This window comes from Durio zibethinus, chromosome 27, assembly GCF_047325235.1.
Source record: "Durio zibethinus cultivar Kanyao isolate XHJ-2024 chromosome 27, ASM4732523v1, whole genome shotgun sequence".
In the NCBI taxonomy this organism is placed as follows: Eukaryota; Viridiplantae; Streptophyta; class Magnoliopsida; order Malvales; family Malvaceae; genus Durio; species Durio zibethinus.
Genome location: NC_143188.1, coordinates 12,701,064 through 12,718,245, shown reverse-complemented (window position 1 = coordinate 12,718,245; position 17,182 = coordinate 12,701,064). Strand labels below are relative to the sequence as shown.

The 17,182-nt window shown below is 30.0% G+C and overlaps 1 protein-coding gene and 1 pseudogene across 1 annotated transcript; both read left to right on the top strand.

Moving 5' to 3' along the window:
- Nucleotides 1-317: 317 nt before the first annotated feature.
- On the top strand, nt 318-5,406 carry LOC149510945 (protein ACCELERATED CELL DEATH 6-like). Its single transcript, XM_089756342.1, has 3 exons — nt 318-1,041; nt 1,306-1,841; nt 4,852-5,406. The coding sequence occupies exons 1-3, from the start codon at nt 318-320 to the stop codon at nt 5,404-5,406; spliced, it is 1,815 nt and encodes a 604-aa protein (XP_089612468.1).
- Nucleotides 5,407-15,651: 10,245 nt separating this feature from the next.
- LOC149510944 (UDP-glycosyltransferase 92A1 pseudogene) lies at nt 15,652-16,781 on the top strand (annotated as a pseudogene).
- Nucleotides 16,782-17,182: the final 401 nt, after the last annotated feature.

Here is a 17,182-nt window from a genome sequence, read left to right as displayed (position 1 = left end):
TATAACCTAATCGGCAAGGTAATTCATGGGATAAAGATTATTAGAATAAAGTATTTAACTAAAGAGAAAATGATTGTGTCCGTACTAACCAATAAATGCAAAGGTATTATCTTTTTTAATAGTGAAGTTTATTGATCGAATAAAGATTAGAGTGATAACCAAAGCACAATGAATGAAATGAGAGTAAAGAATGATGAAGATATATAAAAGGGCAAGAGAAGTTCATGATTTGGTTCAGGAAAATACTGTGACTACCTGCGTTGGCTTAATTACTTCGGATAAGAGAGCCTTAAATATTAGTCAAATTAATTATAATGATGCAGCTGAATCCCTCAATTAGCTCATCCATTCCCTCTGAATGGCCTGTGCAAGTTGAGGCTATCACCTACATGAACCATGATTTGTTCAAAGCTGCAGAGGATGGTGACACGGAACTGTTTATTAAGTACCAAGGTGATCTTCGTTGCCTGGTTGACGGAAGCCGAAACACTGTGCTTCATATTTACTGCAGAACTGGAGGACGAAAGGCAGTCAAACGGTGTCTGTGTTTTCAGAAAAGGGTATTTGAAAGAAAGTTCTCCATTAACTTTGTGGAGCAACTTGTCGACAAGTACCCATCTCTGCTACTGCAACGCAATGCCAACTGGGAAATCCCATTGCACATTGCGGCGAGACAAGGGCATTCTGTCATAGTCAAAGTACTTATTGAACGTGCCAATGTAGTGCTACATGAAGACCCGGAGAGAGGGTTGGAAGCAGCCAGGGCGACGCAGATGCTGAGAATGATGGATGAGGAAGAAAATACAGCTTTCCATGGGGCCACTCGATATGGTCATCTTGATGTTTTGCGACTATTGGTCAAAGAAGATCCTGGTTTTGCTTTCTCCGCTAATACAAGCGGTGAGACTCCACTCTACTTAGCTGCCAAGGGAGGATATCAATGTTTGGTTGCTGAGATATTAGATAATTGCGAATCAAAGGTTTATGGCAGCCCCAATGGTAAAACAGCTTTGCATGCAGCAGTCCTGGCCGGCAATGAAAGTAAGTGATCAGCTCATTATTTTGTGTTATTGTTGTTGTTTTGGGATAATTAACTCAATGGCTGTTCTCGTTGCTTTTTCTGCCAATGGGATAATCTTCCTCATCATTCTAAATAATGCATGTTCTGTTTCTTCCCCTGGCCAAACAAGGAAAATAAAACAAAACAAATGCATGGTCTTTGTCATTTATTTTTCAAAATTAAATAAATTCACATGTACTGCTGTTTTTGAACTTTTTGATCTTTTTGTGTTTTGGTAATGACAGAGACAGTAAGGAAACTAATAGAGGTAAAAATGCAACTAACCAAACAAACCGATGACAATAGGCGGACTCCACTCCACTATGCTGCGCATTTCGGTAGACGTTCAATTGCCAAAGTTTTGTTGGAAAAAGATGCATCTGCTGCTTATATAAGTGAAAAAGAGAGAGGGATGTCGGCTCTTCATATGGCGGCTTGGCAAGGCGAGCAAGGGATAATGGAAGAAATTATCTCCAATTGTCCAGGTTGCTGCGGTATGGTGGACAAAAGAGGCTGGAATTTTCTTCACTTTGCTGTCGTTGCAGTACCTCCCAAAAAACTTAAGAGATTCTTAGTTGATTACAAGATTAATGATTTCACAAATAGAAATCTTTTTCATGAAAAGGATGCTAATGGGTACACGCCTATCCATATCTACTTCGCGGGGCCTGCTCGTCAGCTCTTTGGCTGGTTTTCTTTTAATTCTTTTCTTCTAGATCGTGAACTTCAAGTAAGAGGATGGAAGTCCTGGCAATTTTCCGACCAAATGACACGAAAGAAGGTATAAAGCTTTACCCTGCTTAATTTTTAATATTCTCTCCTTTTCAAATTTTTTTTTTCAACTTCACAAAATAATTATTGATTTCGACGTATTTAATATTTTCTTTTTCTTTTTCTAAAAAAATTCAAGTCATCAATTTCGTACAGCCCAACTGATGTCAAGTGTCAAGGCACATGATGCCAGTAGATATTTAACGTCTGAAATGATTTAAGACTGATAAAAGGACCAAAGCATTATAGCTTTACAAATATCATGATTGAAAAGTGACTTTTGAAAATATTGGAATCGAATTTGAAGTATAACGAGAACTATTTATTCTATAAAACAAAATTTTAAGTCTTTATATGTTAAAAAATGATTTTAGATTTTTTTGGGTATTAAAAAAGAAAAGATGGATAAAAAATTGAGATTAGATGAGTATTTTATTAAGTACATAATTTTACATTTTATTAGTCTTTAAAAGTGGACTACTATAAGCAAAGTTTTTAATTACTGATAGGAAAATATTAAACTCTAACTACTATTAGAAAGTTTAGATAATTAACAATAACATGCATGTGTCTCCTTAAATAGATTCCTAATTTATTGTTTCCTTTACTAATCTATACAATATATTGAAAGGATCCCACGAGATTTTTTCCAATTTCATTTTCATTTTTTTAATTTCTTTTCATTTATCTATTTTTTGCAAATATTTTCATTTTATATTTTCTCTTTTTTTTTTTTATCATTTTAGGGATAAACAGTTTCATAAAAATTGCCAAAAAAATTAAAGAAAATTAAATTATCTAACTTTTCTCGATTTTCTTTTCATTTAGTTTAATTTTCTTGTATAGAAGAAAGAATACAAATTTATTATTTCAATAAGTTTTTTAGAATCAATTCAACCATAATAATAAATACCATAATGAAAAAACAATAATAATAAATAAGTAATTTAAATAATAAATAGTCAAAATTAGGAAATGAAATATAAAAGAAACAATGCAAAACAAAACGAGTGAAAAATATTAATTTAAAGTATAGTAATAATTTTTCTTGATTTTCTTTTCATTTATTTTATTTTCATAGACAGAAGAATTAAAGACAACATTTATCAATTCAGCCATAGTAATAAATAAATAATTTTAATAATAACAAATAATCAAAATTAGGAAATGAAATATAAAAAAGAAATCATTGTAAAAAAGGGAAAAATGGAATACATAATGAAAGGTAGGGATGAGAAAAAAACCAAAAAAATAAAAAATTAATTCAAATTTGTAGTGTTTGACTCGATTGAAATAGTTTTTTTTTATTATTTAGTTGAAATCAAATCAGTTAAAAAAATTGGTTAGAATTTAAATCAAAATTTAAAAATTTATAATACTATGTATTATTAAAAAAAGTCGAATTAAATTTGATTCGAACTATTATTATCCTAATGAAAGGTGACTCTCTCATATCATAAATCTCACTTTTCCTGTCCCAAAATTCTAATTCGAGACTTTTAAAATGAAGTCTTAAATTTTAATTATTAGGATGTCACATTAAAGACAAATATTATACTAACAAATAATGAAATGTAAATATTTAATGAAAAGATTGTGTAGAAATAAAGTTTAAAAAATGAGAAAATGTTACAACAAAGGTTTTTAATTTTGTTTATCTAGTTGAAAAACTCCACCAATATATAGATTAAGTAAAATTCACCATTAGTTCATGAACTTCTTATATATATATATATATGTATATATAAGTTGTATCATTTTTATACATGATAAAAAATAGATTTTCCATGAAAATTTTTTTAGAAAAGTTTGTGGTTTATCTTTTTGTTAGTCAACAATCAATCAAAATATACAGACAAGTATCACTTGTCTACTCATGGGACGGAGAAAACTTATATAAAATATTTTCCATGAAATTTGTTAAGTTTTTTTTTTAATAATTTAATAAAAAATTTAAATTGATATATTGATAGAGTTTAGTATGAATATAAAAAATATATAAAAAAATATTAAAATATTATTTATAATCCTTCATCTAAAATCGAAAATTAAATTTAAAGAGAGATGTAAAGAAGAGGTAAGAAAAGGAAATGATCTCATGGCTCACCTAAAACCAGCAAAATATAAGAAATTTCTAGATACAAAAACCCACAAACAAAATATAAGAGAGAAAAAGCAAATTCAAAACTAGAACCAAAAAATTAAACAAAATAAAAGAATGAAAAAAATTTTGAGACGAGAAAGTTTATAGAATAAAATTTGAAAAGCATTTTTCTGGTTGGAGTTAATGGACAAAGAATTTGGTGAATACTGATATCATACTTTCATTACCATCCAAAAATCTTGTAATCAAAAAGATCCTATCCAATTAGCACTTTTCTTACTTGAAACTTCTCGGGATATCTTTTTATTATGAAGGATAATTATCCATTCTTATAGGAGTTGCTGGGTTTGCAAGGACAGCTGCAAAATATTCAAGATCACGTTATAATTCCTTGAATTATTTTTTATTCACATTTTTTTCGGTTTTCTTTTTCAGTATTTTATTTTTAAAGACTTTTTTCATCTCTAGCCAATGTCTTTTTTGTTGTAAAAAAAAAAAGTAAAAAATGAAAGAGTCAACCAGAGTTGCAAGGAGTCAGAGAAGGGGAGGATTGGAGAAGAAGAATAACGTGAAATTAAGCTGACGTGTAATCCACTTGTGCAACAATACCTGATTTTGGGAATAAAGTTTAATAGTATTGCAATTAAGATAATAAGATTATAGATGCATTAGCTTGGGAAAAAACTCTGCAAGTGAGATAAATCTCACTTAATAAATTTAAAACATGCATGTGGCCCACGTGTAGATCCTGTCACGTGTTTGTATTAATATTACATGGGCTAATTACAGGTGATGTTTGCATGAACATTTTTTTAATATTCTACTTGTTGATTGACGAAATTGTGAAGTACCCGTGAATTTTACTCATAGACTGATAAATGCTAATCATTCCTTAAATCGACGATTATCGTTGCAGATACATATTCGCCAATTGTTAAATGACATTGGTGATAATGCAGAAGTGGAAGGGATGCGGGTTCACTACAACTTCAGAAGAGAGGTGAAGGATGAGGATGATGTCTCCATCAATGAAAGTCTGGAAAAAGAAAGAAAGACCCATTTACTGGTGGCATCGCTTGTAGCAACCGTAACATTCGCCGCAGGATTCACAGTACCTGGTGGATACAAGAGTGATGAGCAAGGGAGTGCAACCTTGATTCGTGACCCAGCTTTCAAAATCTTCATTATAACAGATACCCTCTCATTTGTTTCCTCTCTTGTAGCCATCCTAATTCATTTTTTCTTGGTGTTCGTGAAAACAACGCGAGTTGAGCGCCGATATCTCATGATTACACTGGCACATATCTTAACTTATTTTGCGACGGTAGGAATGGTGAGTGCTTTCGACGTAGGCACTTACGCAGTATTACAATCTTCCAAGGGGTTTGCTCAAGCCACTTATTACCTTGGCCTAACCCTCTTTCCTGGTCTGCTCCTTGTTTGTGTCATTGTTAACTACGTTCTCAAATAAAGGAAACCATACATACTCCTAACGACAAGCCTGCTACTGCCATAAAATTAATTAAAATGTAAAATGCAACTGTTTCATTTCTATTTCCATATGAGAATCATGAAATAAAAGGGGCATTAATTCAAGGATTCGATGTGGTTATTGCTCAAGTTAAAACTACTTTCAAGTTCCTTTCTGCCCCTTATTGTTTCATGAAATTTTCATTTTTGGCAATAAATATACTTACATTGTTTGTGTTTTTTTTTTTTTTTCTCGTCCATTATATAACCCTCCTTTATATAGTCCCTCCATATTGTTTTCTTTGGACTCTTTTCATATTCTCTTTCAAATTTTGAACAGGTTTTTAGTGAGGATTTTCTTGTGATCATGAGTAATTTTATTGCAAATATTAAATTTATTATGACAAAATTTATGTGATACTATTATCGTAAGCAATTTTGATGTATTATTATTTTATCATTATTATATAATAATTATGATAACTACTATAATAATTATTATTATGAAGGTTTAAATTTCTTCACAATTAAATCATAATTACAAATCATCATTATAAGAAAATTATTGTAATTGAAAATAGTTTGTCACTAAAAATTTGTTACCGATAAAATAAACAAATTAGGGACGACTGCTTTTTGGAAAAATAATTCAATTCCATGACTTGGAAAAATTTTTTCTTTGCGAAAAAAAAAAAATCATGATGTGTATTATTTGAAGTTTAGTTTGACCTCAATAATTCAATTCCATGGCATCCTAGGTATTATTGAGCGAAAACTAAATATAAAAATAATAACTGAATTGGAATAGAAGTGAAAATAACATAATTATAGTTCTCTTATCAAAACTTTGTACAACAATCCATTTCAATGGCATTGGCATCAGTTAAATTTGAATAATAAAAGTAGAAAAAGTACGTTACAGTTTGAAGTTATATGTATCTGCCTGCCCATAACTTCTGCACAAACAAAAATGACAGGTCTGTATCACATTCCAGAATATTAAAACATTAGCAGCAATGTGGTGGTAAGAATCGAGCCCTAGTCACAAGATAGATACAATACAAGAGACAGGACTGTAGATTTGAGAGGCAAGTTGCCTCTAAAAGATCAAACTGCCTTTTCTTGAACCCTGTACTCCTCGTATAGGTTACAGGGAACGCATCTATTTACACGATTAGCTTCACGTGATCAGCATTCCCTTTTTAAAGGAAATTCCCCACTTCAAGCTTCTTCAGAGGTATTTGTCATGGAAGATGACGTGGGGCCGTAGTTCCAAAGCCTTTGAGCTCTCGTCTAACCAAACCTAATATGACAGCAACTCCTGGAAAAGGAAAGAAAAATCGAAAGGGAGAAAGGGAAGGGGAAAAAGAGGAACAATGAGAGAGTACATGAGATTTTTCTGACGAGCCAGCCCGAAGTAGCCTATATCCAGGTGGAATTCTGAACTTTGTTATCTAACGTACAAGTAACAAGATAGAGGAGTGCAGGTTGACCATGCCCGTTCATTAGATATAACCCTAGGTATGTAAAAAATAGGCCTGCAATACGTGAAATTGAAACAAATAAGTATAACTATATGTAGCTTCACAATAGTTATTTTGTTGTTATCCAACTCTTTTTTAATAGCTTTTCAACCAACTAAATACAAGAATACACCTCTGCTATTCATTTATTCTCACCAATCAAACATTGAGGTTATTCAGTACTTTCAAGTTCACGCACAATACTATGCTCAGAAACCTACAAGCTATGCGGAAAGATACATTTTGTTTCCCAAGATTAATAACCGTGTTTCACAAACTTAAATCAAATGGTAATAGTGCGGATAGTTTAAAATGTGGTGCATTTTATATTGGATAAAAAAATTTAATTATTAATAAATAAAATTAATTTTATATTAATTATATATATTTTTTAAATAATTATGTTTGACAGAAATAAGTATCATATAACAAATGTCATAACTATTTAAATATAAATAAATTATTATTTATAAAGGTCATGATTATACAAAAAGTCATAACCATCTAAATAGAAATTTATGTATGTTCATTTATTATAAATAAATATTTTGATATAACCATTTTTATTGCTTTTGATTGGCGAGTTTGAGACTTTGTTGTATCTTAAAGGCAAAATGACCGTTAGAAAAATGTTCTTCATGCCTCAAAGTCAAAATTTTTTCTATTATTTCTCTTCTTTTATTTATTTTTCTAACATTTTAAAGACAATTATGAAAATTTTATATTTTGCATGGAAAAGATACAAGAAAAAGAAATTGGCATGGCTTGGAGATCAATATTAGAGAAGACTCAAGGTGTCAAAAGATTAATGATTCTATGGACGAAAATATTAATTTTCATAAATTAAGATCTTCATTAGAGATATGTATTTTATTTTTTGTATAATTGTTGGTAAAAAAATTGATTAAATAAGATAAATACGTTAACAATTTATTTCTTTAGTGTATAAAGTCAAAACATAATATATAAAATATTGATTACATTATATAAGTTTATGCATATACTAAAATTGACTCCACGATTGTGTTTACTGAATTGTATTATGTTTATTTGATAAATCAATGATTATAAAGACTGGGATGGGAAATAGCTTGAAAACATAAAAGAGAAAGATACGAATTGATTTATAACCAAAAGAATTATCACTTGTTATCAAGTAATGAATTAAATTGGGTTCTAACAGAATGGTTGATTATTTAATTGTCATATCTTGGTTATACATAAAGCAGGCAAATTGTCCCATGGTTTTTATGAAAATAATTAGAAATGTGCAAAGGAATTTACCATAAGAAATTAGATGCAAGTAAAGAATATATGCAAAAATAAGATTTGGCTACAAGATTACCTTTATTATTAAATCATGGTACTAAAATTGAGATAATATGTTGAGTTAAGCTATTTGTATAGTTCTATCTTTGTTGGCCATTTATAAATCAAATATTGATATATATTTTTTAAATTTATTATTGGTTCAAATTTTGATTAGTGTCCAATTTTCATGAAAATCAATTAAAATTAAATTGATATATGTTAATAATTATTATTAAGATATGTTGTTTCATGGATTAATTAGTAGGTAATAAACCAAATAATTGTTATTATCACAAACATGAACGGTGTGATATATATTTTGCTTGTTGGGTGTATTACACTAGATGTGATTTACAAAATAAAATTTTAGTGAACAATCACAAAGTGAAAATCATAAATAACTATCAAAGAGTTAATCAATTGTTACAAAAAAGCATTGTTGCTTTTCTCATATGGGATATTGATTAAATGAAAAGGCATGTGATTAAAAAATATTGAAGCATTTGTTGGTTATTAGCATTTTGAAGGATGCTTATCAATGTCTAATTAGGCATATTTATAAATTACAAAATGCAAATTTAATGTTCCAAAGCACCAATACATGCATGTGTTTAATTCCATTATGTGATGGCATGGAGAACATTGGTACAATTTGCCATACATTACAAAAATGAACTGAATTGGATAGAATTTTCTTTCATATACATATAAGAAAGATATGGACTACAGAGATAGAATGCCATCATCCAATTAATACATTATTGGTTATAGATAATAAAAATATATTTGCCTCTTGTACTAAAAAAAAAAATTGGCTTTTTACATGCTGTTAAATAAAAGGTGAACAAATTTTCGAGGTTTTCAATAGTTTCATGACAATGGCAAAGATATAGCTAGTTATAAATCATATTAATACATGGGCTTAGATAATAATATTGGTTTGTAAAAGCCATAAGTCTTAGAGTTAGCCAACCAATGATTTAACCAATGCAAATTCATCACAAATTTTTGCATAAATATAAGTAGAACTCATATTATAGTTATTGTTTATACTATTTTATGAAAATGATTCTTTGGATTCATGTTTCATGACTTGCATTGATATAGTGATCTAGATATGAGCATATTGGTCACAAAATCATTGTGAAAGCATTTAAAATTGGAGTTAAATATACTATGGACTCCAATTGTACATAGGCATATTGGTCCTATAAGTAAAGTTTGAATTTATCATATATTTGAAAATGTTATGTTCACAATATCATTGTGAAAGCATTTAAAATTGGAGTTAAATATACTATGGACTCCAATTGTACATAGGCATATTGGTCCTATAAGTAAAGTTTGAATTTATCATATATTTGAAAATGTTATGACCAATTAAAAGTGGTAAATAACAAAGATATATAGGCTGCACAATTATGGAGAAATAAAGTTTATGGACTCCAATTGTACATAGGCATATTGGTCATATAAGTAAAGTTTGAATTTATCATATATTTGAAAATGTTATGACCAATTAAAAGTGGTAAATAACAAAGATATATAGGCTGCACAATTATGGAGAAGTAAAGTTCTCATAAAAATTTGAAATCAAGTTTAGAGATTTCAATAGTCATGAACTTGGAATTGACCATTAAGCAATTAATATATGCATTGGAAACTTATCATAACATTTGAGATAATTGATTTTCACTAAAAGCCATCATTATTAATGAGATAACTTCAATAGCCAAATCTATATGATTTGTGAGTATGATGTGAATTATTATGGTTGGCTTAAAATAGCCATAAGTCAAAATTGATGCCATAATCATGATCACATTGTGCTAATTTTTTTTTATGTATATAGTCTAATTCATGGATTGTACAAATGATTTATCATCTATTGTTTTATATAGTGAAAATTTCAAAGTATATTTACTTCGAAGCTATGATTAATTCAAAGATCTTGTGAATATAAAAACTTTTATAATAGCGAAAGGAATGGTATTTGATCCATTTGAAATTATTAATAGTGTCCATGATGAACTAGATTTATATAAGTATTTATGAATTGACATAAAAAGTCTTAAAAGGAGACTATAGAAGCATAATTATATTTGAAATTTTTTTGTTGATGTAAACTCTTATATTGAGTTAAAATATAAAAGTTTTGGAATTTGTATAGAAATATTAAGATATTTGCTAGTTATCTTTCACTAAGAGTGAATTTGGAGGCCTCCTACCTAAAAAAAAAAAAAACCCATCAAATAGTGAAAAGATAATCGAAATGGCAACTTAATTAAGTATATATGATATCTTGAACAATTGAATGAGACATTCTTTAATTGGAGAATGCATACTTCCACACGGTGAGGATGATATGAATTAAAAGAAATAAAAATTACCACCATAGTATTGTAAGGCTTTAGTATAATTTTATAAGCAAACTATACAAGCTAATAAGTTTAGACACTTATTAAAGTAAAATCATAAAAAGGTCCTTAAAAATCTTAAAAGGGCTAAAATGGTTTGGTTTATTCATTGAGTTTATCTAATTGTACTAGAAGTATAATTGTATTAAAAGTGTATAAAAGTGTGGAAATAGAATATGGAGTTGTGACCACAACCAAAACCAACTATTTCCTAAAATGATAAAAACGAAACAACAATATTTGGAGCATATAAATAATATGAAAAATAAAAAGTTTGGACATATTAATCTAAAGTGATTATATTAAAGATTCAATTTCAAGTAGGGGTAATTACCATAAAAGAAAATTAAATTTGAAAATATTTGGTTAGTAGTACTACAAGTAGAATGGATTTAAACCTTTATTAGACACCAATAATGGGAACCCAATTTGAATTAGTAACATTTAATTACAAAGTTTAATAGATAAAAATAAGTTATTGTTATGTGTTTGTTAGGAACTAGTAAAATTCATTCAAAGTTTAGAAACTAATATGATCCATTGCATAGGGATGATGAGTTTTTATACTTTTAATGGAGTTTTAAATGTCTAAAGCAATGGAGACATAATGAAACTCTACCTATATAAATATAGAAATGGTACTACTTCAAGAAAAAAATTGAGGCCTCTTTTGTAAATGTTTATGAATAGGATAAGCACATGGTCATAATAGTACTAAAAACGATTATAAACCTCTAACAAAAGAATAAATAAGTATTATATATATATATATATATTATATTTTCAATTATAACACTAGGAATTGAGGTTTAATTTACGGACATCATCAATTTTGTTAGAATTTTAAAATATATATGATAATTGAAAGTTTAAATTGAGATATATCTTCTTGTATTTATAATATTTATTTGTGTGAAAGGTAAAAATTAAGCACCAACATTCCAAACTAGTGGGAGATTGTTGGTAGTTTAGAATATAGAGTATCTCATATTGGATAAAAAGATTTAATTATTAATGAATAAAATTAATTTTTATATTAGTTTTATTCATATTTTACATAATTATGTTTGAATAGAAATAATTATCATAAAACAAATGGTTATAATTATTTAAATATAAATTAATTATTATTCATAAATGTCATAATTATACAAAAAGCTATAATTATGCGAATAAAAGTTTGTCTGTTCATTCATTATAAATAAATTTTTTAGTATCATTATTTTCACTGCTTCTGATTGAAAAGTTTGAAGTTTTGTTATATCCTATAGGCATAATTGCCTTTAAAAATGTATTTTTCACACCTCAAAGCTAAAATTTTTTTATATTAGTTCTCTTCTCTTATTTATTTTTTCTAACAAATAGTATATGTGAGTAGTGTATATGTATGTGCGTATCAATAATGATTGATTCTTTTCCCTCCAAGGCAAAATATCAAGAGCATATATCAATATGTATTCCAGTAAAAATTATCCCGGAACAATAAAGTATGTAATTCCACAGGCCATTTATATCCAGGTCTTATTTTGGAGCCAATTTGGAACAAATAAAAGTAAACCTGATGCTTTTGATACTTGTGTCCATGAATCACAGAATTGTTCTTTGAAGCTAAAGTGATAACGAGATATGACACTATAATATATAACTAAGCAGATGCTGGTCTCAACACCTGCATTTCCACTATACAAAAATTGCTATTATTTGTGAAACATCATTCAAATCATTCCGAGTTAAAATAACATTAGTAAGGAAGTTAGACGAGGAACAGAAATTGCAAAGACAGAAACACCAAACCAAACTCAGTTTAAACTTAGTAAGCCTGATGAAACTATTATATTTCGCAGACAAAATATGTTATTATGATGCATGCGCACACTCACCAAATCCATAGCCAATTACCAACCATGGAAAATACCCATTGGCAAGATGCTTCTTGTTTTCTTTGTCGTATCTGAGACAACCAAACAGGGAAAATAATCATTAACCCTTACATAACAGAAGATGAAAGCCCTTTAAAAACAAGGGCATAAAAAAGTATATGGACCGGCGTGCAATATTAACAGTAAAACTCAAAATTAACACTAAAAACGGTTCAAATATCTACCGGCCCTGTCTAATCCGGTTCAACCAAGTGTTTGACCAGCTCAACAAACACCAAGTGTTAGACCAGCTCAACAAACACCCGGTTCAATGGCCCTTATTGGAGTTGGCTGCCTGGCAACCTAAATACCTGATAATAAAAATCGATGTTGCTAAACATTTCAAACTTGTTGAATCAGCAATATGAATCCTTTCCTAATTCCTATTGGAAGGGTAAGAAAAATTCAGACAATTTCTAGCTCCTTTCATTCTGCTTGTGTCAAAACATTTTGCACACCCACACATATATACAAATTTTAAAAAATTTAGTTATAAAATACAGTTGTGACGTAACGACAGTCTCTGCTATCATATTGTCAAATGAATCTTGAATGGAGAAAAATTAATTACGATATTTGAATTTAAAAATGTATAACATAATATTTGAATTTATATATATTTACAATTTGAATTTTCAAATTATACAAAATCTAACAATGCTAACCCAATCAATTTATATATAGATGTTTTGTTCAATATTTCAAAATGTGTTCATCTAACAAAACATTCAACATTTTTTTGAATTGAATTAAAAAAAAAGGTTTTTCTTCGCCTTAATAATAAAACTTTTAATCAAAGTCCATAAATTATCGATTGTCACGTGGTATCCGCGTGACAATCATTTAAAATATTTACGAAATTTACCGCATTAAAATTTTTTATTATATTTATATTATTTCAAAATTTAGAATGCATAAAATAAAATTAAGTGGCACTGTAACTTACTCAACAAGAATCAAAATCCGCAAGTGCCCACCCTGTTACACTCTCCAACGGGGAATCAGCAGTAAAAGCTTGTTTTTAAAATAATGCAACTAGTCATTAGTTAGCAGACACTTCTACAAAAACAGCCAAACAAACCCTACAGGTCGACCATTGGTTCTCATAAGCATACATTTTCAAACAAAATGTTATCTTTTGGATGCAAAGCTAAAATGATATATCTCCTGCTTGATTAAATCCATCATTTATCAAACAAAATGTTCTATTTTGGCTGTTAAACTAAAAAGACCAATCCCATATTATTTTTTTTTCTTCTAACATTCGAAAATTTTGAATTGCATCTTGAAAAGGTCGATTCACTCATTATAAGATTGATCCCTTTATCTTTGTGGTATGTAAAACTCTAGTAATATGCATATTTGTATTGTATATTATATATAAATTATGCATTACAATTTACATAAATACGAAAAATATAAAATATATATTTTATTTTTTAAAATTTATATATATATAATTTTTATTAAAATTTTAATTCATATCATCTTTATTTTTTTTATAATTTTTTCATATTATATTTTAAATTGTTCGACCGGTTAGTTTTGAAAGATGAACCATCTTGCTTTCTCTCCATTAATTCAGTCCGTTTGTTTCACAACTTGCGAAAAATACTTTACGTATTTCTAAATGTTTGTTTCACCAAAAATACGTAAAGTCAACGAAAATTATTCAAGTCTAACAAAAAAATTAACCCATTTTTTATGGAAATTATCTTTTCCTTTTGAAAAGGAAAGACATTTTACACAGTTGTAAAAGATTAACACACCCACCCAAACCCATAAAACACATTTGAAACCTTAGGCGCCGCTATACTTTCTTTCATCGGCACCATTGTTTTTCTCACCAGCACACCACCATTTATCTTACCCGAGTGACACGATCAGTTGATATCTTCACCTCTTCCATCCATTATCTTATGTCTTTCATCTATTCACAAAAAATTCCCAAACCCTAGGAGAAAAAAAAATACCTGTATCCAAAAATCAGGTGAAGTCTGCAACAATCTCTTCCATATCCTTAGTTGTTTCATCCTCAGCCATTAACGTATGTTTCATTATTCTTTCCTTCTTGACTGGGTTGCTGCCAAAATTAAGCAAAATTTTTGGGTTCTTTCCTAGGCTTTGTGTGAAATTGCATTGAGAAAAAAGACTGAAAAAAAAAAAAAAGAATCGTTGTACTGTGTATATCTGTTGTTCTTATGGTATATGGCTGAAAATCATCTAAAGTGTTATATTTCAATTCTGTTTATTTTAAGCTAGTCTAGCTGCAATGGTAGAACTACGTAGGTTAGGTTTGTGAAGACTGATTTGAGCTAATTCCTCAAACTCAATAAAACATACCGAGTTTAATGGTTGATCTAATTCCTCTATTTTCCTGAGAACTGGATTTAATAGCACGTTATTCTTTTAGTTGCAGTTGTAATGTACTTGAGATGCACCAATTCAAATATTATTGTTCAATTGTTTAGTATGAATTTTTTTTTCTTCAAACGCTTTTTGAGATTTTATATGAAGGGGTAAGAAATAGTTAATTTAGGGCACATAGTGCTTTCTCTCTCGCGTATACAATAGCTATTCTTGTACCTAGGATAAACCAGTCATCTGTTTTAGATATCAATGTGTCCAAAAAATAGGGCCGACTGAGATGGAGAAGCAAGCTAAGAGAGACCAAATGGCCAGCCGCACATTATCCAAAACATCTCTATCAAAATTCAAGGCGCTTTTGGTCCCTCCCCAAAAACAGTGTAAATCTTATAGTCCTACTGATCACTAACATATGCTTCTTCCATCAAAGAGTCAAACCACCCAACGGAACCATGAATTTTTCTGATTATGAGCAAATTGACATTGTAATGCTACCTTTAATGGCTCATGGCCATCTTATACCATTTTTAGCTCTTGCAAGACAAATCCACCATAGCACAGGAATCAACATATCCATTGCCAAATTGGTAACCTCTTTACATCATTTGTTTCTCTCAAAGCGCCATTTCATCAATCGTTGTTAGATATCATAGTGAAACAAGGCAATCCCTCTCTCTGTATAATATCATATATGTTCTTCTGATGAACTATGGATGTTGCAAAGAGTACAGGCACTGCAAACATTACTTTTAATACAGGTGGCGCTTATGGTATCTTGGCTTATGTTCCCTTGTGTTTGAAACCTTCCCCATCGTCAAACAGACATTGAAAATTTTGGTTTACGAGGGTTCCCTGAAAGGTGTCTTTTCCATGTTTCTCAACTGTACGCTTTTATGAGAAACATTGATGGTACTGATCCATGGTCCAGGTTTATGCAGCCACAACTTTCAGGTTCTTTGAAGTCTTTTGGGTGGTTGTGTAACACAGTTGAAGAGATTGAGCCTCTTGGACTGGAGTTGCTGAGAAAATATACCAAGTTTCCTGTTTGGTCGATTGGGCCTTTTCTTACCTAAACAATTGCTAATCAAATTGTCGTCATCATCTTTTAATAGTTTATTTAGACAACATGCAGGAAAAGAGCCCGGAATTTGACCTGAAAGATGCCTCCGGTGGCTTGATTTGCATAGCCTTGATTCAGTTCTATACATTTCTTTTGGATCTCAAAATACTATCAGTCCATCACAGATGATGAATTAGCAATTGGTTTGGAAGAAAGTGGGAATCCATTCATTTGGGTTATAAGGCCTCCAGTTGGTTTCGACTTAAAAGCTGAATTCAGAGAAGAATGGTTACCAGAAGGGTTTGAAGATCGAATGAGTAAGAGCAAACAAGGGTTGTTGGTGAAAAACTGGGCACCACAATTGGAGATCCTGTCACACAAATCTACAGGAGCATTTTTAAGCTATTGTGGTTGGAATTCAACATTGGAGAGCTTAAGCCAAGGTGTGAAAATGATAGGGTGGCCAATGGCAGCAGAGCAGGCTTACAATTCGAAGATGTTGGTAGAGGAAATGGGTGTCTCGGTGGAGCTGACAAGAGGAATGGAGAGTAGTATTTCAGGGGAACAGGTTAAGAAAGTGATAAAATTGGTAATGGACAAGGAAGGGAAAGGAAGGGATATGAAGAAGAAAGCTGAAGAGATTGTAGAAGGCAGCTGTGAGAGAGGATGGACAAGAAAAGGGCTCTTCCATTAAAGCATTGGATGATTTTGTTTCGGTCATTATAACAAGGAAACCAGATCAATCTATTGGTTCAATTTGTAATGACAAAAGCTTGTAATTTTCTGGCAAGATAATGTTGGATAATCAGCTTATCATCTTTTCCTTTTTCCCAACTAGAAAAATTTATTAAGAAATCAAAGAAGCATATCCCCTCAAACCTTGGTATCCAATTAAAGTTTAAAAGGGAATTATAGACAGATTTTTCTCTCTATATATTTTCTCATGTTTTTCATGAACAAAACAAAGTCAAAAAATTTAAGAACCATTTTCCTCTCTAAAATATTTGCCCAATTTACGAGCTCAATGTGATGGATCAGATGCATGAGCACAAGGCATGATGATTGGGACAAGGACTAGTCCAGGTTTATGGACGAACTACCAATTTTTTCTCCTTTTTACAATTAGTAGAAAACTCTATGAGAATTTGTTTTGGGTGAAACCCAGTAAAATATAGGCATT